We start from the raw sequence: 21,650 nt of genomic DNA on the forward strand, positions 1-21,650 counted from the left end.
GTAATGGAGTGGGAAGAATTTGGGACGATGCCCAGGTTTCTGCCTGGGACGTCTGGATAGCCCATGCTGTCATCTATAGCAAAGAGTATATAGGAGAAGAAACAGACTGGGGGGACAGCATGGGGCAGGGTAAGTGTGGGAACTTGTGGAGCATTCCAGGGGAGGTGTGTGAGCCAGGACCACAGTGCTCTGTGCTCTTCCCTGGCCCAGCCTCCTGAGAGCTGGGCTCCTCCCCTCACCTGCACAGTTGAAACATCCTGCTTACCTGTAGTAAAGTGCGTTTGGGGGACTCCATTCCAGATTTCTGGCTAGTAAAGCCCATAGATTTGGGCTCCGGAGAGTAAGATGCTCTATGACTTTCTTGTTGCAGTTGTCAGTGTGAAAGGGGTAGAGATTGGGGGAGTGTTTCTCTTGATATGAGCTTGAGCCTCACCATTACGAACTAACATAACTGGGTATACTTATGATGTGTGGCATTATGTTAGCACAAAAACCGAGAGGTAATTCAGAGTGTTGTGCTGTTTGTCTTTAGACACGATAAAGGTAAAAGAGAAAGCTTTGGCTCTGGTAACCTTGATGGAAACATAGCAGTTAAGAGTAGAGGAGACCAGTGACTAGTAAATATGTGGTTTGCCTTTTCTGAGGAGTCTTTCTTAGATGAAACTTAGGTAAATTTCTTTTCTCCATAGCAAAGGAAATATATTACCTATTCTGAAATAGCCTGTTTAGGGTTGTGAGTTGTTTTCAAAATGTGTATATTTTGGGCCTCTGCCTATCCTAGAATGAGATTAGAAAAATTATTGAAAAGTGTGAACTTTTCTAAGAAAAAGAAACCCGTCAGAAACCTTTGTAAGAAAAGCTGTGAATACAGCATTTCTGAGGGTGATAAAGGTAGGAGTGACAGAGTGGGAGTGACACAGCTCCATGTGTGGCAGGGGCACTAGTGAGCATGGCTGTCATGGGAATGAGTCACTGTTTTCTGTGTTGACTTTGTAGGCCCTGTCTTGAATTCATCTAATTTAAAGGCCAGCATTTACAAAATTTGTTTCACTTTCTATTCCCAACTGCCAACAGATGACCTGCACAGACAGACCCTTATGGGCTCAGACTTGTGCTGCCTCTTCTCAGATCGGCTGAGAGCCCTGATGTCTGGGAAAAGCAAATCCCCAGGGTTCCCCTAATTGAAAGGGTCATGAGACGTTTAGCCACCATCCTTTACCAAGCACATGACATGCTTTAAGGACGGTGCAGGCATGCAGAGGGCTGCTTTTCATGTGGAACCCAGCCGCGCTTCAACAACATAAAGCAAGCTGCATGTAGAACATGATTTATTAAGTCATAGCTAATGGAAATGACGAGGAGAAATGTAGTCCCTCTGTTTGTATGTAACTCTTCTAAGTGGATACTTTACCTCAAAGAAAGCCATCTCTGTGCCTTCCGAGACCCACACATGCTCCCTATGAACATGGAACTCTCTCAAAGCCACCATGATGTGTCCCAGGATCGAGGAGCACACTCATAGCTCCACGGGGACCAAAGGTCAAGGTTCCTCCTTTCCTTTGCTCAGAGGCTGGAACGGAATTGGGCTGCCTATCCTGCTCCGGCCAGAAATAAAGGCAGTTTTCTGAAATCTTGATCGTGTTGCTAGACTTCTGCTCTTCGTATTTGAAAGGAATGTTTTCCATCTCGCTTCACCATTAAAGAGTTGAGTCCCCTCTTACCCTTCAGCTGGCTTTCCTCTTCTCACCTGCAGAGAGCAAGGATGCAGTCAGATCTTGGAGAGAGAGAGTTGTTTGAGATTAGCCTGGCTCTCTGTGGTGAATGGGAGTTGCTCTTCTGCCTGCAAGTACCAGGACCACGACGGGCTTCTTGGGGAAAACAAGGCTGTTCATGTTTCTTTTTCCAGGGCTAGCTTGCTCCCTGCCCTTTACATTGCCCCCATCTTGGGCCCTTCAGAAATGTCGGTCCCATCTTTCTCTCTAGTGGGGCAGGTGCTATATGGCCTGTTGACCTGACTAGTATTTGCAGCCATGCCCATAGCAGGCATTTGAGGAAAGCGACCCAAGTTTTAAAGCTTCTGTGTGAGCTGTTGTACCCACCACAAAGCCTTTCTGTGGCTGATTTATCCAAATTCTAAAAGGGAAATAGCAATCAGCATAGTTGGAAATGTGATCCCATTGATAGAGACCAGCAGGTAACTATAGAGCATCTAAAAGATGAATGTAACACTATTATCAAAAATGGCCAGGGGCCAGCCCAGTGGCGTAGCAGTTAAGTTCCCACGTTCTACTTCAGCGGCCCAGGGTTCACCAGTTTGGATCCTGGGTGCAGACCTACGCACTGCTTGTCAAGCCGTGCTGTGGCAGGCATCCCACGTATAAAGTAGGGGAGGATGGGCATGGATGTTAGCTCAGGGCCAGCCTTCCTCAGCAAAAAAACAAACAGAAAAACAATGGCCATGAGAAGATAATTGTGGACTGCAGAAAGATCTGGAAAGAATTTCAGGAAGCATGGACACTGTGGCTTGGAGGAACACTGTCTGCACATGAATGGTGGTGCTTTCTCCCAGAAACCAAGAAACTTCCTACCCTTTAGCCTTCTCTTTTCAGTTTCCTTCGTGGGCTTCTCTTCCCACACCTTCCCCTAAAAGCCTGGCGCTCCCAGGGCTCCACCTGGCCCTCCCCTATTCTTACTCCATGCTCTTTCCCTGCGTGATCTCACCCACTTCCATGGCTAAAACAACCACCATGTGCTACTGACAAGGAAAGTGGTTTTCTGGCTCAGACCTCTCTTCAGAGATCTTGACCAGTTGACTTCTCCACCTGGATGGCACAAAGTCAGTGACACTCAACTGATCTAAAGTGGAGTTCACCATCTCTCTCTTCTCACCCCAAACCTACTGCTCCCCTGTATTTTCTGTCTCATCAAACTTGCATCAGACAAGCCATCTTAGGCTCCTTTCTCTCTTTTACTCCTTCTTCTTCCCTGATCTTCAATTACTGTCAGTTTATATCCTTTCCTTCTCTTCTGCCACTGCCTTCCCAGCCATCTCCAAGGGCTTGAATTCCTCTCCTGGCCTCCACTCTCACCATCCTCCAGTCTAGCCTTTACCTTGACAGCCATCATCCTTCTAACATACTCCTCTGATTGTGCCTCTACCCCTCAGATTTCAACAGCTTCCCATCACCCACAAGATGAAGTCCACTCGCTTTATCTCAACATTACAGGTCTCAATCATCTGACCCCTGCCTATTTGCCCCACCCTATTTCTAGTCATTCTTTATCATTCACCTAAGCATTTACTTGACCCACAATGCTCTCTTGGCTCTGTGCTTTGTTTATATGCTCTTCCTGCTTCCTGAGATGGCTTTGTCAATATAGTCTGCCCAATGTCTCCAGGTCTGCCACTACTGTGAAACTCTCTCTCACGCCCCAAGGCAAACCTAAATGCTCATTGTTCTGTGGCCCCTAGAACTTTGAATACACTTAGCACTTATCCTGTAGTTAGTATCATTTTTCTGTGAGTCAGCCATTCTCTCGGGATTAAAAGTTCCTTGATGGCAGGGACATGTCTTCACAGAGCCTGGCCACCATGGTAAGCATTCAATAAATGTTGAGTAGCAAATATCAGGATGCCCACAGTTGGCAAGAAAGTCAGTCTAAGTCAGTCCAGCACATAGGAAAGCATCTTTATCTTTCTCACACTGCATAAGAGAGTGATTTTCTAATCTGTGACCTCCATTGTCATGTTCATCAGAAGTGGCACAGATGAAGCTAAACGGCTGTGGGCCAGCCAGACATGGGAACCCAGGAGGCATTCGTGCCTTCAGTCACGTACCACTGCTCCAGGAAACACCCCTGCTTGTCTGTGTCTTCCACCCATAGCCACAGCTTTGCAAAATGAGAAAGGAAGGTCTGGAGTTATTTTAGGTGGTTCTCAGCTTTGCATCCAACCGTGTAGCATCTGGACCATGGGAAAGGACCTGAGCTTTTAGTTAGAATTTTTCCCTGGCCAACGTCTTACAGAATCTAGCATCCAAGTCATTGGAATTCGTGGCTTGGGAGGAATGAAACGGTCAAGGTGCTCAGTTCTCTGGTTTGTTTCCCTTTTATTTAATGACATTTTGTTTTAAGCCTTGGCAAAGGAAGGTGCCTCACCACCAAATAGGGGTGAGTAAGCTATGTTCTTAGAACTGGATTCTCTCTTCTTTGTTCCTCAGTTCCCGTTGCGGGAAGGAGAGCTCTTTAGGCCCCCAGCACTGAAGCAGGCCCTGAGACGGCTTGCTCCACACGCACAGTTGACACATGCCTGCCTCAAGGAACATATGGTCAATTGGACCTTACGTTTCCCAGGAACATGTCCAGAAATAACTCTTCAGGAAGGCCTAACTTGCCGTGTTTTCAAGTTGTATAGGAACCTTTTCTAGGAAAACAACTCCCAGTGACCTGTATTTGGACTAAACAAGTGAGGCTGACTCTTCCATACCTCTAGCCAGGGCAAGTCCAGTTGTCACAATACTTTTATAGAAAGGGACTAGCGCTGATGGGACTGAGACTTACCAGGCCAAGATTTGTACCCCATTCTCTCCAACTCTTAAAACACCATATTGTCAGCTTGCCTTATAAAGTACCCAGTTTGCAACATAATTTAGTAGTTCAGGATTCTGTTTGTTTATCATCATTGGATGTTGCATGATGAAACTGCAGGGCCCCCAGTGAAAATGTGGCCCATGAGGTCACTCTATACTCTTGTGATGAATTGTGCCCAAGTGTGGCATGGGATTACCCAGGCTTCTTTGAATCATGGTCATTGAGTTTTCTGAGCAGTGACTTGGAGCTTCTCAGAGATGTAAATGGCAAACATGAAATCTGGTGACAAAGTGGTAACACATCATTGACCTAAAAACCAGAGCTGTATTTATTTGCTCCTTGCTCTGCAGAAGTGTTAGCATTGTTTTAACAGCAACAAAAACCTGGTGGAGAAGAAAGTCTGGTAAAATAGCTCCAAGATGTTGCAGGGAGGAAAGTGGATGTCCTGGACTCTCTATCTAACCACAGTTTGAGTTGAGGAGGATGTAAGTAATTGGTACTGTGTACCTGTGGAAGCCCTGTCTCTTTGTGGTTCATGATGGTTGGTTGCAGAAGGACTCTTCACTTGTCACAGTAGAATGAAGGGCCTCCAAGCACAGAATCAAGTGATTTCTTGCCTGAGATGACTGAGTCTCTTCTTAAAATGCCATTGGATATCCAATTCTGTTCTCCAGAAATTCCCCTTCTTTGGCCTTCACATTACCGCAAATGAAGAAGTCACCTCCCCAGGCCCACCCTTCCCTCCTAGATCTTTGAGTTTCAGATCGTCCCGTACCCTCGTGCCCTACACCTGGGTTTGGCTTACCCAGGAGGCAGGGCCTGATTTCAGAGTAGGCCAAGTCTCTTTAATCAGTCCCAGTTAACTACTACAAACATTGAACAATTGGAAGGTTCCCACTTATTTTGTAGTGTTCATGGTCTCTGTCAGTGCCTCAGAATAAAGCACAGCGACAGACAGTATCTTACAACCAACATGGTTAGTAATGAATAATAATTCGTAGAAAGCATGAATAACATTTACCCAATGCTTAGCATTTCAGAGTACTTTGTAGTCATTGTTTTATTCAGCCCTCCCACAGACAGGCTGTTTGGTCTTCATTTTACAAGTAGTTGACACAATGTAGGAGAAAGCTGGGAATCAGGAGACCTGGTTCTAGTCCCCATTTCACCGCGTACTTGCTCTGTGATTTAGACTTAATGACTTAATTTTGCCATCTGTAGAATGAGCCAGGGTGGGAGAGCATGATTCTAGAGATTTCCTGAAGATTCTATAAGCTCAGAAACTCTGACTTAAAAAACCATGGGCAAGTTTTTTTTTTGGTTGTACTTAGCAAGTTACAGTCATGCACTGCATAACGACGTTTCAGTCAATGATGGACCGTGTATACAACAGTGGTTGCATATTAGTACCATGTAGCCTAGGTGTGTAGTAGGCTATACTGTCTAGGTTTGTGTAAGTACAGCACATCTATGATGTTTGCACAACAACAAAATCACCTAACAAGGCGTTTCTCAGAACATATCCCCGTCATTAAGCGATGCATGACTGTAATAATTCTCGTGTGGATTTTCAGTACAGTTACTATTTAATTTTCCTAATTCTGGAATCCCAAACTTGGGGCTTATTTCATATATGCTTTGAATTTCCATTATCCTATGGTCTAGCCAGTCTTTGGACCTTTCAAATCCTGATGTATTTGTAGTTGACATTCAAAGAAAAGGTCAAAGACACATGCAGATACATTCCATAGCTTGGAGAAATGGTCAGCAGACACACACATGCTACAGTGAAAGTTTTGGAGCCCTGGATGCCCTTATTCCCACGCATAGGAAGACAGAAGAGAGATCAGGCTGAGAATGACTGCGGCTCTACCCGTAGGGTACAGCTGTTGCCTGGTTTTCCTATCACTGTGGCAGTGGCCGAAACAGCAATGTGGAGATCTGCACTGAACCTAGAAAGAAATCATCTTGAGGACGAAAACGCATCATATGTAGTTTTAACGTTCTAAGTCAGTTCTTTCCAAGTCAATAGTGGAGTCATCCAGCTAAAGCAGTGGTTTCTTGGGGCTGGCCCCGTGGCCGAGTGGTTAAGTTCGCGCGCTCCGCTGCAGGCGGCCCAGTGTTTCGTTAGTTCGAATCCTGGGCGCGGACATGGCACTGCTCATCAGACCACGCTGAGGCAGCATCCCACATGCCACAACTAGAAGAACCCACAACGAAGAATACACAACTATGTACCGGGGGGGCTTTGGGGAGAAAAAGGAAAAAATAAAAAATCTTTAAAGCAGTGGTTCCTTGACATTTTTTTGGTCATGAACCCCTTTGAGAATCTTATGGAAGCTATGGATGACCCTCTGCCAAGAAGACTACTGTGAATATATTCACAAATTGGGATATAATTTCAGGTAATTCCTGTATGCGCTGAGGCCCATGGACCCCAAGTTAGCAAGCTCCTGGAATAAAGCAGAATAAGGGAGCCCAAGAGTAGGAAGGTCAGGGCTAGATCAGGACTTCTAATTCCATCATTTGCTGCCAAAAGTAAACAAGTAGTAACATTAAGATTTCTTTTCTTTTTTTCTTCTGACCATCACCCTCTTTTCCTTTCCCTTTTCCCACATCTTTTGTCGTCTCTTCTCGTTCCCTCTCAATTTCTCTCCCCATCTCTTGCACATCTTGCACCACAGATGTTCCAGCCTGGTTAAAAAGCCTCCGCCTGCACAAGTACGCTGCCCTTTTCTCCCAGATGACCTATGAGGAAATGATGGCCCTCACTGAGTGCCAGCTGGAGGCTCAGGTATGTGCTCCAGGTGACCATTCCCTGAGAAGGTGCCCCAGGTGGAACCTGAAGTTCGAGTCCAAGACAGACCTTATTTGGACCCATACCTATACCCACCCAGTAGCTTGCCTTATTCTAGGAACTGCCAGGTGCTGGCCAAAGTTACATGGTGAGTAAGGCTGGGTTCTTGCCTTCAGGATCCAGTAGGAGATGGAAGACGAGCAGAGAACCACAGGGCAAATGAGGGTGAGAGAGAGTGTTATGAAAAAGGTATAACCTGAGTGCACGCTCTAAGATCGAGGTGCTGGGGGCATCAGTGGTGTCTCCTAGAAGAAGGAAAGTTTTACCAAGGCCTCAAAGACTCTGTGCCCCTGCTTCTGCTTTGCTTGCCCTCTCCCTCCCTCTGCCCAACCAGCCTTGTTTGGGGAATGACTCTGTCTGCTGTCCAGTCCAGTTACAAAACAGATAACCTCTTGCAGTTAAGAAGCACCAGGTCATGCCTCAGACCTTCCCCAACACTTTTCTAAAAACATGTTCAGACTGGACTTAATGGAGATTGGAGTAAATTGTGCAAAATATTTTTTTCTTCTAACCACCTTGAATAACATGAGACAATCATTAAGAATGGGATTACCCCAGGCCTCAGATTTCATTTCCCTTTTGTGTGCCGTAAAGCACAGAGTTCCTCCTTCCTTCTAAGGCCTCCTTCCCCAAGTGTGGATGACAAAATCCAGACCAGTCAACAGAACCCCTGAAACTAGGCATGTTTCCTACCATGCTGTGCTGAGTAAATAGATATGAGTGATGCCTTTGTCTCCCTTGTTTAAAATGCTATTTGCATGTTTCACATTGACCTCAGTTTCCCTTGAGCAGCGATTTAAAAGAATTAATGGTCTGAACAGGCTAATAGCATTTCCCCTGCAAGACGAGGAGAGTGTACCATTTGGGGCATGGCTGTCTGGCCTGGACACATCCCTCCCAGCAGGTGCTGACTTCCCACTGCATATTTGGCTCCCTCCGGTCACCTCTGCAGGCCTGCTGAATACCAGTATTGAGAGGCACCATAAAGCCTGAGGTCACCGCACCTTCTCAGAGGGCAAAAGGCACTAGTTTCAGCTGCCTAACACACCTCCCACTGCTTTTTGGATCTAGATTGCTCCTTGAGAACCTGGGAACTGATGAGAACTGCTTCTAAGAGCATTTTTGTGTTTGGGTCAGAGTTGATAAAAAAAAATCTCAGTCATCAGTTGTTTGACTTAAGAGAAAACAAGAAATAATTGACACGGGGGGCAAAACCAGAGGCCAGCACAAACTTTTCGGAGTAAAAGAATTCAACTCGCTTGAAATCAAAGTTGAGGCTAAACAGAAATGTGTCCTCAGTGGTTCATTTTAGAGAGTGGCATCCGTTGTCACTTGAGTCTTGATTTTTCTAAGTAAAGGAAGTGTCACTGGTGTTCCCATCTTTTCCTTTTTAAGAGGATTTCTGTGAATAGTTGCAAGCAGTCACCAGAAGTTTGTATTAGAGACCTCATTTGAGAAAGGACTTCCTGTTTGGGAATTTGCAGTATCTGTACTCGACAAGGGTTTAATTAAATCCAGAGACTCATCATTGCTACACGTTAAGAAGGTAAAATGCACACCCTCACTGTGAATCCTGATCATTTACCTGAAGTGATGACTGAGTTATAAGTTTAAGTTATTTGTATTCTGGTTTTCCTTATGGAGGCCCAAGAAGGGCAGTGAACTGACCAAAGTTGCCTGTGTGGTGTGACAGCAGGTGACCTGCACTGCACTTCCCTTCTTCTCGAGACGGGAAACAAGGGGAAGTGTGAGGAAGCAATGAATATCTGTATGGGGTTGGAAGCTTCGGAGAAAGTGGGAGTGACTGAAATGATAACACCTGGAGAAGAGGAGTGTCTGACTTAAGAATGACCCTTTAAGACTATGAAGAAATCTCCTGCTGGGTGTGGTAACTGGCTGTACCAGGTCTCTCTCCCTCCCTAAATGTCACAGCCAAGAGACACAGGCAGATGTGTAGCCAGATGCAGTTAGAATACTTAGTGAGGAGAGGGTTATGATAATGGTACGAAAGAGAGGGACACATGGATGTCTACTGGTCTGCAGCCGTGTAGGAACAAAGCAGACAGTAAAGTGCTAAACAGCCTCCAAGGGTCTCCAAGCTGGTTCCTAAAACTATGTTTCTAAATATAGCTTTTATTTAATTACAGAATGTTACCAAAGGTGCAAGACACAAAATTGTCATCAGTATTCAGAAGCTCAAAGAAAGACAAAACCTCCTGAAGTCTTTGGAAAGGGTAAGTTATCGCTGGGCGAGGCACACTTCCGCCTTCACCATGGGAGAACGCACAAAGGGAAATTCTCAGGTGACAGTGTCACCAGCAGACCTTACAGAGTGCCTCATACTGTTTCCTTACCAAAGTCAGAAGAAAAGGAAATGATTTGGAGGCAAAGTTTCCTGGTTATTCCTACTTCTATGCAACCTGGCCGCTGAAATGTACTTTTCCCCTGGACCCCGGCAGCCTGTGACTGGCCATCCAGAGCTCTGAGGCAGTGCTGTCGAATGCACATATTTCATGTGCATTCCCCTCTGCCTTTCATGCATTTGTGGAGATGAATGAAGTGTTCAACTCATAATCAAAGGCTGAAATCTTGGCAAAACAGTGTAGGGAATGCCCAGATGTGCTTCGTTCCTGCTGTCCACCCAGGGGAGCATCTGGTTTTGAGAAAAGCTGCCCCCAGAGACGCACGCGCCAACAGGTATGCTTTGCGTTTCAGTAGAGAGGATCAAAATCATCTGGCGGATGGACATACTTGGCTTTCTAGAGAATAATTCCATTAACTTAACAGTAGAATGGGTCCCCATCACTCTTATAGGAACCATCTCAAAAATGCTAAATGCTGAAAAAGAGTCTATTCCAGTGTCGAGCAGTTATCAGCCACTACTGCCCTACTGTTTGCTGCCTAAACGTGTTTCTTCCTCTCTGTACCCAACATCACCCTGGTAGTGACGTCATTTCTAGAACTTGGTGACTTTATGAGTTCACCTAAAGTCCAAAGGAGAGCAAGCCTTGTTCCACACACCAGGAGCCCGTGCTGCCTCTGCCCAGAGTTGGGACTCTTGTGTGTCACTCTTGGGAGGCGGGTGGGGTGGGGGGGACGTTCTGTAGATATGTGCTGCCTGCAGAGCTTGAGTGGTAGCCTTGTCTAGTAATCCTAGTGTGCCTTTGGAAGGGAACAAAGAATGGAGGTGGGTAGGACCAGAGCAAGTTCTGTGAGCACGTAAACGTTTTAACACAGTGGGAGGTTTTTTTCTTTTTCACAAAGATGTGTGTGTGTATAACTTTACATACAATGTATAAAGTTATATTTAATGAAAATCACACAAAATGTAAAGGAGTATATATTTATAGAACATGCATATATACTTTATAAGGAAGATTGCCTTTAAAAATCTCTGGATGGATAGACAGACAGAGGCAGCTCACATGCTCATCCATGTTGAGAGGCCTGTTCTTAATGAAAGCATGTCACAAACCACAAGTGACCCATCCACCTCAACCACAGTAATTGCTGCTGTTCTTAGTTTTACGCTAGCTCCCCTTTACCAAGCAGCTTCTCTAACAGTGATTATTGCCATTTCTAATATAAGAAACCGTTCCCTTTTGGGAGGCATTCAAAAGGCCAGTTTTCTCCTTATCTGTTAGAAAGCACAGAAAATGTTTTGTATAAAATTTGATTGCTAAGCGTTAACGGTGAAAGAGTGACCCTCCCCCCCTTATTTCTGGAGCATGTTTCAGGAACTCATTCATGTCCTGTCACTGAGGAAACGCGCCCACCTGAGAGACAGAGATGGAACTGCTGTCAGCTCTACTCCCTGTGGCCTTGGGCCCAATCACTGTGTGGAAACACAGGACAGCAAGGTGGCACTGGTGGTCCTGACATCCACTGACTTTCTATCTAACCTTTGAATAAGTCAGTGACACTTTCTGTGTCCCAGATTTCATACCTAGAATAATATTTACTCCACAAAAATACTTTTTCCCTGGTTCACTGGAATGAGAGTGTAAAAAAAATGGCAAATGTAATACAAAGTCTGAGAGCAGCTAATGGCCAAGAGGAAAGCAATAATGAGTTTGTTCAGTTTGACTTCTTTGAGGAGGAAAGCTTGTGTCTGTCAGACCGTCACACTGAGCTTGCTTCAGAACTCCTGAGTCCAGACACCTGTGTGCTCGTCTCTTCAGGAGCTGATGGCCTGGGGGTGGGGCACCCTTTCCTCAGCTTCTGCTCAGGACTCAGCTGCTGGCTCTGTTCTCTTTTCTCTGGGACCCTGTCTCTCCTGCTCTTCAAGGGAGGGCGTTGTCCGTAACCTGTACCACACAGGCCACCAGTGATAGACTCCACTCAGCCACTTCTCTGGCACTCCAGGTGTCCCCAGTTGATCGTGCTGTTGGAAGTGCTGTCGTCGTGCCCTTGCTTGCCCACAGCATTCTTACCTCACATGGAACCCAGAGATCTCTAAGGAGATGGCTAGGACCCCGCCCATGGTTAGTTCACAGCCAGTAGACACTGCAGTTAAGCTCTCCATCTGGAGCTCTCCCACTCAGTTACTGAACACTTACCAAGCAGCCGCCTTGGACCAGACTTACCCCGTCCATTGGAGGCTGACGGTGAGTCACACAGGTTCCTGCCCTCGGGGGGCCCGGGACTCTCATTGTGACAGACGTATGAGCCAGTGCTCTGAGAATCCAGTGTGATCCATGTCATCCCCAAGGCAGGGAGGGAGAATTTTTCCTGGGATGAAACAGACTATCTGCAGTGGCAACGAGAAAACCTTGGAGGGGCCCAAGATGGCTTGAAGACTCATTAGGAGCCTATGGCCAGTCTTGGTGGACCCTTGAGTCAAGGTAGGGTCCATGAGTGTGGAGAGGGATAAGAGGTCGTTTAGTGGGTGTCCAGGCATTCACAGGCAGTTTGGGCTTGGGTGTCATGCCATTTAAGGACAGAAAATATAGGAGGAGTTACTAGTGTGGGAGAAATGGAGTTTATTTTGACAGGTTGAATCTGAGGTGCCTGTGGGATACCCAGGCAGAAATGGCAAGTCTAGGGGCCAGCCTGGTGGTGTAGTGGTTAAGTTTGCACTCTCCGCTTCAGTGGCCCAGTGTTCATGGGTTTGGATACCAGGGGCAGACCTACACACCGCTCATCAAGCCATGCTGTGGTGGCATCCCACATACAAAATAGAGGAAGATTGACAACAGATATACACTCAGAGCCAATCTTCCTCACCAAAACAAAAAAGAAAGAAAGAAAGATATGGTAAGTCTATAATCCACAAGGGTTTGAAGGACTCAGTTGTGGGTCATCTGTGTATAAATGGTAGTTGGTACCTCCTGTGTACCCCTCCTTGAAGTGTGCATCAGGTGATAGGAGCTGAGGACAGACCCTGAGGAACACCAGAAGATATGGAGGGACTGCATGATGACAGAGGCTGAGCCTGCCCAGAGGGTCGGAGAGAGTGTTCGACGGAGGGAACCCTATCGGGTGCCATGGATGTGTCACACGTGAGGAAGACTGAACACCGCCCCCTGGAATTGGCGTTGGCAGGAAACTGGTAGCCATGATGAGAAGGGTTTCAGGGGACTGGGAGGGGACAAGAGCAGAAGCCCATCAATGGGGGAGTCTGAGTGGGTGATGAGACCATGGGGTGAGGATGTGTAGACTTCTCAAGATATTTGGTAGAAAAGGAAAAAGGAAGATTAGAATGGTCACTGGGCAGATTTTTCAACGTTCATCTTTAATATTGAAAATGTTTCCACATGCTTTTATTCACCATCCTTCTTTTCCAATGGACTCCCAAACTCTGAAGCTGAACTATTCTCTGAGCCTGGGAACCTGGCATGGAGAAAAGAGATACACACACACACACACACACACACACAGAGGCAGTCAGGTGTCCTGTTCTGTGTTCCCACAGCTCCCTGTCCGGGCAGCATCCTAACACTCCTGAGCCCCAGGAACTGTCAGCATCTTAGGGTGAGGACTGTGTCGACTTTGTGTTAAGATCACCAATCCCTAACAGTGCCAGGCTCACGGTAGGGCTCAGCTGACGTTTGGGAAATGACAAGAGAGGGAATGGAATGAAGTAGATGCAGGAGCCCTGTCTACTGTGTGAGAAGCCCATATTCTTCTCACACACGGGGAAGAACGGGGCCACAGACAGTTGGTAAGTGCTGGGGACCCTTTGGCTGCTAAAGCTGTCTGCTCCAGATATTTGCATCTCGTTGCTGTTACAGGCCCCACAGAAGACTCTGCACCAGTCTTCCTCCATGACCTGAGAAAGCAAGGCCAGAAAAGGCTGACATGATTGGAAAGGTGCCCCTTCCTGCTTGTCCTCCCTGAGTTGTGCCCGCCCGAGCTGAGATGACCACATGGCAGTGGACCAGCCTTTCCAGTGCTGCACCTGAGCGCCTCAGCTCTGCGGCTTTGTCCTGGCACATAAGTTAATGGACAGCTTCCTTTTGCCTCTTTGTGTTTATAATGTGGGTGATGTGAGGATCGGTAGACCCTTGGGTTGATCCCCTATTTGTGTCAGCAGGGAGAATTTATCCCCACAGCTAGTCTCCATTCAGCTTCCTTCTCAACTTGGGACTCAGTGTTGAGTCTGGAATTCATTTTGCAGAGTCAGGAATGTAATCTGCAGGTCGTGGCACCAGCCGACAGGCTGGCACAGGCAGGGGCATTGCTAACTGGCTGTAAGTCCAGTGTTATCTTTGAGACAGTGGCTTGAAGTCTCTGGGGCAAACAAGACAAAACCAAAGCAAACTCTACATGATTCCTGAGAAGCTGTATTTCACGGCAAGTGTCCAACAGTATTCGTCATGTTTATGGTTTCCTTTGTGGTATGGTTGCCCCAGTAAAAGAGGAAGATAAGATTTGAACTTGGGGCAAGTGTATGTTTCCTGTTTGAAGGAGTTCAGCATTCTCCATAACCAAAACCCCCTCCCCCACCACGGAGTAACTCTAGAAGCCTTCTTGCACATGACAAGAACAGGCACGGGTTTGGTGGTGGTTGACAGTGTCACAGGCATGCACATGCTCACCTCAGCGGTAGCCGCCACATGGAAGGACATGACAGCCTGCCTGTGGTCACCCAGATAGGCCTGCCAGCTCTGCCTGCCCAGCCCCTCTGTCTGGGAGCGTCGTCCTTCTGTCTCCTGTCCTCCCGGCTCAGTCAGGGCAGGATGAGGAGGTCGGAGCCCCCACGCCCCGGGTGCAGGTTGGGTGGTTGGCAGGAACTGGAGGACCTCGAAGCAGGGGTCCCCCAGTTGGCACGTAGTGGGGTCAGGAAAGGTGGCAGAGTCAAGCCATCTGCCCTGTCCCATTAGGTCACCAGGTCCAAGTCAAAGGACCCGTCACATGACGGCCTCAGGCACTGGTCCGGGCAGCGGGGAGCCCATGCCTGATCAGGAGTGCCGACCCTGCAGCAGGTCTGCCCACAGCTGCAGTCATCCCTCTACCGCCAGACCCACCAGGCTCAGGAGGCAGGCGGTGGGCGATCTGAGCCCTCCTCGGGAAAGGGAAAATGGACTCTCTCCCCTCAAATAGGCCGGACATGACCCTGGCCAGGAGCAAGACAGGTCTGGGGGCTGCTTAGCATTTCACTCCCTCCTGAGCCCTGGCTGCCCTCCAGGCGAAGGCCCACTTCAGGCTCTGCTCCCGACCCCTGAACAGAGCTGTTTCCCTACCCGGTCGGTGGGGCTGCTGGCCTTTTGCTCCCTGGAGGTGAAACCCGCCTGTCCAAGGCTGCTGTCCTCGGGTGTCCTTTTTCTAATTAATTGATTGGACAGTCTGGGAGCAGAAATGATCACATCGCACGTGCTTGTGTTCCTTGACATCACCAAGCAGTTTTTCTTGGTAAGCGAGGATCCCAGGGATGGGCTGGTACTCATGCTTCAGGCTTGTAAAATTATGTCCTTGCTATTCTGGGCTCTCAGAAGATTAAACACTTCTCTGGTAATCAGGGCCCTGATTGTAGTGTCCTTCCTGGGTCCTGGGGAGAGGTTTGCTGCTTAAGCCCCGGGGCGGCCCTGGGGCTGAGGGCCGGGGCCCCCCCTCCCATGCCAGGAAAGCGCCCCCAGGCCCAGACTTGCAGCACAAGCCTCTGAGCCCGTTCTGCGCCTCTGTGATCGTCTGGCACATAGATAAATGTCGATCAGAATCAACTTTCATTCCTTTTTCTAATAGATAATGCCCACTATATGAAACTATGTATACAGAAGGACCCAATTTTATTATAAAATATATAAAGTCAGGTATATATTTTATACATTATAGTGTACAAATGTATGATACATATTTCTGTCTAGAATGATCCTTCTAAAACACGTCACTCTCCTGCTCAAAACCTTCCCTGATTTCCCGTCTCATTTAGAAGAAATTCTTCCCCCCACCCCGCCCCGGCCCACAGGCCTCCCCGCTCCACCTGCCTGGCTCCTTGGATCCCATTTCCGGCCCCTCGCCCGTCGCCTCCCTGTGCTCCCTCGGGCATCCTTGCTGCTCCTCAGACACTCTGGGCACCCCGCCCTGATGCCTTTGCCCTTGCTGTGCCCTCTGCCGGGTGCACTCCTTCCCGGATCCTCATGCCCCCACTTCCTGGGGCCCCCATCCAGGGTCAGCCCTCAGAGAGCCACCCTCTCAGCAGCCGGCCTGCACCTCAGACCCTGTCAGGACGGATGTTCATCTCACAGAGGCTGTACACCCCCTGAGGGAGCCGTAAAGGCCCTTCTCACCGTGTCCCCGTGCCTGGCCCAGTGCCTGGCAAGTCAGAGCCCTCAGCACATGCTTATTAATTTAAGAAAGCAGCACAGGATGCGGTCACAGACACTGACCTGCAGCTTTACAAATACTAACATCGCCACAGCTACTTATTAAGGCAGGTACTGTTGTTACTCTCATTTTATCCACAGGGAAACTGAGGCATAGAGGGGCTGTTTGCCCAAGGTCACACAGCAGTGCCAGAATTTGAATCCCACTGTCTGTCCTAGAGTCTGTGCTTTCAACCACTGCCCTGTACTGCCTGTGCTGTGGGCTGAGCAGAGGTGTGACTGAGCAGGGTCCTTCACCCAAAACGAATCACCCCCAGGACCGGAAGCCACCACACACCCCCTGCCGCCACACCACCTCTGAAGTGTGTGAGTGTGAGCGATGGAAGCACGTCTCATAGGAGGCACGCAGGCAGCCAGGGAGGAGGCGTCCAAGACCGTGTCAGTGCTCATCTCTCCACAGTGGGATCTTCTCCTCTCTATACATATCTGTATTTTCCAAGTTTTCTACCTGGGCTCATATTAGAATGATAACATTAAAATGTTTGCTTTTCAAAGAACCTTCTGATGAAGGGCCAGCAGCCGCAAGTCCTGCCGGAGAGGGGAGGCATCGAGGCAGGCCACCCGTTCCTTACCCTAATGCAGGTCTTCTCCCTCTGACTGTCCAGGACATCATCGAGGGGGGCAACCTGCGCATCCCGCTCCAGGAACTGCACCAGATGATCCTGACTCCCATCAAGGCCTACAGCTCCCCGAGTGCCACCCCCGAGGCACGCCACCGGGAGACCCAGGCCTCGCTCATGGGCCCCGAGAGCCAGAGCCCCGACTGCAAAGACAGTGCCGTGGCCACTGGCGCCACCGCCACCACCTCAGCTGGGGCCAGCGGCGGGCTCCAGCCACACCCGCTGAGCAGCTGTGAGGGGGAGCTGGCCGTCGCTCCCCTGCCGGAGGGGGATCTCCCCGGGCAGTTCACACGTGTCATGGGGAAAGGTACAGCCTGATTCTCCCGCCCCCCCTTTTCTTCTCTCCACACCATTAACCAGAGCTGCCAGTGCCTGCGGGGCTCCCCATGTGTGGATAAGCTGTCTGCCAGAGTGGATGTCATTAGCCCACTGTACAGAGGAGGAAAGTACGGTGCAGAGGGGTCCAGGCGTTTGGGTCTGAACTCGGATCTCTCTGACCCCAGAAAGCCTCTTCCTTGGCTTTGTCTCCTTCCTCTCCCACTCCTTCAGACCAGGGTGCCCCGGGCCCTCCTGGTAGAGCACTCACTGGGCCTTTGGACCTCAGGCTAAAGTCCATCCTTACCACGGACCACTCCAGGTCCCACAGCCAGGCTGCGTGCGTGCTGTCGGACAGGACAGAATTCCCGTGCGTCGTCTGGGAAAGAGTGTCCTTTCCACCTGGCCCGCCCTGTGCCCCGGGTCAGAGCTTTATCCACATGTCCTTGACGATGTCCAGTGCTAGAATAATTTGTGTTTATGGGATGTTTTGCTAAAAATCTTGATTATTTAAAAAATGTAGTGAATGCCAGTACTTTTCCTTTGGGAAAGGGAAACATTTTTTTCTTTATTGTACAATATTTCAAATCATTTTAAAGACCCAAGTTTTTACCAAAAGAAATGGACACTTGAGTCTTGAAACTCCCCATGGTACATAACCTAAAAAGGACAAATCCATAGAAATCTGGTGCAGAGGAGATGACGTGTACCATCCCTTGGAGCTGAAATGCCAGCAGCCTGATGGCCAGGCCACCCTGGTCCATGGCCTCCTCTCATTCACCTCCTCGCTCCCCCACCCCCAGCTGGGCTTTCCGCTCTGTGACCCTCTGGGTGAAGATATCCATGGGAGTGGTTGCCCCCCTTCCATGTGATGAGACCCATGGTGGGCTCACCCCTCAGAAGACCCACACTCCTCTGGCACGGCCTTTCTTTAAAGTTTAACTACTTTCAAATAAATTACAAAATAAATTCATTCTCAACATAAAAAAATCAAAACTAAACAAAATGGCAGAAGGTAAAAAATAGACCCCTACCCCAAGCCACACCATCTTCCTCCCCAGAGGTGACCACTAGAAACAAGTTTGGACTACCCCTTCAAAAGTTTCTAATCATATACATGCACGTGAGTATCCTTTCACACTCAAAAAGGTCTTGTTTACATGTTTTTTTTACATTACATACTTTGAATATTTCTATCAATATAATGGCACTACCTTGTTCTTTTTAAGGTTGCATACTATTCCACTGTTTGCATAAACCATAATTTATTTAGCAGGGCCCCAATTAATGGACATCAAGGTGGTATCCAAGCCTTTGTTGTTAGAAACAATGCTATACTGCAATCTGTCTGCAAGGACATGGTATGAATGGGGGTCTGTGACAGGCTGGTTCCAAAGGATCAGGGAAGTCTAATGCCCAGGCTTCAAGCTTGTGCTACTTGAGCACAAGGCATTTTCACTTCTACTTGATGTCTTTTGTGCAACAATCTCCACTGTGGCTTTCTAAACATTACCATCAAAATCAGAGCACCGAGACCTCCAGGATAACAGTAGAATGGGCTACACCAATGTGCCATGAGAAATCCAGTGGGGATGTGCTCTGCCCGCAGACTAACTTTGCTGTGTCTCTGTTAGCACTTACTTGAGTGTGCAGGCAAACCTGTGTGTGTATAGATGCATGTGCGCTTTTGAGAAAACAACCCTCCAGGGTCTGAGTAGCAGGCTTCCCGCTCGTGTGCGCGCCCACACACCTTGCATCCTAAAAGATACGTCAGCCTCATTTCTCCAAACAAGGTACCAGTTCATTCATAAAATTATGGAGACAGCTCTCTGATAACGTCAGTGGTCTTGACTGTTTTTGAATTTCCTCTCAAAAGGAGCGTCTTTCAAAGATAGAGCTCAGGACACTGCTGCGTTCTTCTCTCCCAGAATGTCTGTCAGGCTGGATCGCGGAAGGCTTAATATAGAATGGCATGCCTGGAATGAACCGAAGGGGCTTCTCGAGGCGAGGGCTCCCGTGGTGACCGAGCCTTTGACTTCCGTGGAATGAGGAACCTCCTGGCCTTTTTTTGTGACCCTTACGTAAAGCCACAGGCCACATACTTCTCAAAATACTGGTCCTGAAAGAAAATCAGAGGCAGATCTCAGAGGTTAAAATGAGCGTGCATTTTTCTAATTCATCTCCCTTTTTTTTTTAAATTCACAGTGTGCACACAGCTCTTGGTCTCCAGACCTGATGAGGAGAATATAAGTTCTTATTTACAGCTCATAGACAAATGTCTAATTCATGAGGTGAGTAGTGACAGGTTTCACAAAACTTTTTCTCATTGCTTAGAAATGGTTCTCAGAGCGTCTGTGATGTGATCATTTGGGTTTCTGACAGCTTGTTCTTGAGGGGGGACGGTCACGAATAGTAATTCAGGCAGAACTCAGCTATGGTGGCTTCAACCCTAAACACAGCTTGTATATTACTTTGGTGTCCAAAGATTCTTTAGACTGAGTTCTGATGTGAGGGTGAAAGCCTGAGAGAAACTTCTGACTCCAGAAGAATTCCTGAGTGACCACCCTGGGTGGTTAACACACAGCCCTGCCCTCTAGCCCTTGGCATTGTCAAGTATGTTTAAAATTTTGTGTTGAAACATTTTGCCTTTTGGCTCAGGGAAATTTGAGGGAGAAAGAAAGAGAGGGTACGCAACATGCGTGTTTGTGTGTATGTTGTGTGTGGTTTGATGGCTGTTCCACTGTTTTGATTTGTGATTTTTATTGGAATTGTATTTAGCCATATGTCCTTTTGAAGGACTAGGCAGGCTGGAGCTGTGCCTCCCAGGCTCTCAGAGAGTGCACCATCTTCACCTCGAGCAATGGCATGGATGGGCTGGGACAGCCCTATACCCTGGTGGCTGCCCCGAGGGACACGTGCGGGCAGGGTTGTGCCTCAAATCTAGGACTCCAGTGGCTTCTTGTGTGCAATACCCCCCCACCCCCCCACAAAGAGATACAGAGACGAGGTCTAGGTTTCAGAAAACTTAGGACCCAATAAACCTAGGGTCCCGGGGTCTTTTTGTGGGATTTTGACATGAGAGTAAGATGGTAAAGGCCTCCAGGTCTCCTCACCTTGGCCGTGTTGGCATCCACAACCCCAGGAGTCCAGTGGGTCCCAGTGAAGGGAGACAGTCTGCACAGAGGTCTGGCCTCACCCACCCTCCCAGCTCCCTCATAGGCATGTCTGCTGCTGACGGGCTGGCTCGGTTCTTAGCCCTCCACCCTCCTGCAGCCTGACTCTGCCCGCCCTCCCCCAGGTGGACAGTCTCCCTCTGGGTGTCCAGCACAGCCACCTCTCCCCTATCCTCTAAACCCTCATTTTTGCGATTTCCTCTCACAGTAGCTGAATTCTTGTGTGTCCCTTCTACCAATCGTAGACTAACCTTTCCTGTTTCCAGTCCGGACGCTGCCCTTGTCTTGACCAGCAAAAAGTGACAACAGAAGAGAAGGCAAGAGTACATTGACGAATTCTAGAACTCATTCATCCCGTAGATATTTATCAAGTGCCTAGGCCCTGTCCCTGGCTAGGTAGCCTCTGGTGTGGAGTGGTGGGTGAGACGAAAGGAAACAGGGCATCACATATGTAATGACACAGCCTCTGAGAGGGCCGTCCCACGTGCCACGGAGCCCCGAGGGAGCGGCACTGCCTCCCGGGAGCTGCCTCCACGCTAGAGCTGAAGGCCAGCTGGAGCCTAGGAGGGAAGGCGGGCGGCGGGGGGGCGCTCTGTCTTGCTGGGGAGGAAGACGCCTGCAGTGGGTTTCAGGGCGCTGCACAGGGGAGGATTTAGACCTCTGAGAAAGCAAATCGGAGCTCCGCTCCCTCTCCCACGCCTGCTCTCACTCTGGGCCTTCAAGAGCTGGGAGGACAGAAGCTTCCACCTCGCCTCGGGCTGCTGAGCCCCCGAGACAGAACACAGGGCCTCCGCCAGCCCTGGAGCTTTGGCCTGTGGCTTCTCGCATTCCTGCCCTCTCTGAGCACCCCAGCTCTCCCTCCAGTTTTCTCTTTCTTTCCCCTTTTCCTCCCTGGCGGCCCCAAGTGATTCAATGTGAGGATGGCGCCCTGCTGGCAGGGGCCCGGCTGCTTGGGGGCCAGGGGCTCTCGCAAATGGGCATCATGCAGGGAGGAGCTCGTGCCGTGTCTGCTTGCCTGAGTTCATGTCAGGATGGAGGGGCCTGCGCTCTGCTTTGGAAAGGAAAGTGTTGTTCAAGACTTTATTATTTTAGTTCGAAAAGGAGGAAACGCGTCTGAATAATTTTCCACAGCCTCGGGTTATTCTGTGTGCAGCACACACCCTCCCCGTGAGGCCCCGCAGAGGCGCACGGTCTCCGTCCTGGCTGAAGGTTGGCCTGGGCCGGGAGAGACAGGACTCCCTTTCACAGCCTGAGCGTGCTGTTCTTTAGC

General features: G+C 48.8%; 1 protein-coding gene across 31 annotated transcripts in view; it reads left to right on the forward strand.

Annotated features, from left to right (window-relative positions):
• SAMD4A (sterile alpha motif domain containing 4A) overlaps positions 1-21,650 on the forward strand; it is a 203,093-nt gene that overhangs the window by 154,836 nt on the left and 26,607 nt on the right. For 29 of the 31 annotated variants that reach the window (XR_011432012.1, XR_011432013.1, XR_011432017.1 and 26 more), the window contains 4 exons: positions 7,275-7,384; positions 9,595-9,681; positions 16,878-17,199; positions 19,413-19,498. Coding sequence is in view for 25 of the 31 variants with exons in the window: in XM_023627763.2 (XP_023483531.1) it covers positions 7,275-7,384; positions 9,595-9,681; positions 16,878-17,199; positions 19,413-19,498 (605 nt within the window). In the remaining 6 variants the exon portion in view is untranslated. Of the gene's footprint in view, positions 1-7,274; positions 7,385-9,594; positions 9,682-11,618; positions 12,055-12,102; positions 12,292-16,877; positions 17,200-19,412; positions 19,499-21,650 lie in introns of those variants that run through there. The other 2 variants (XM_014735609.3, XM_014735610.3) reach the window with 2 other exon arrangements.

This window comes from Equus caballus, chromosome 24 (assembly GCF_041296265.1).
Source record: "Equus caballus isolate H_3958 breed thoroughbred chromosome 24, TB-T2T, whole genome shotgun sequence".
NCBI lineage: Eukaryota > Metazoa > Chordata > Mammalia > Perissodactyla > Equidae > Equus > Equus caballus.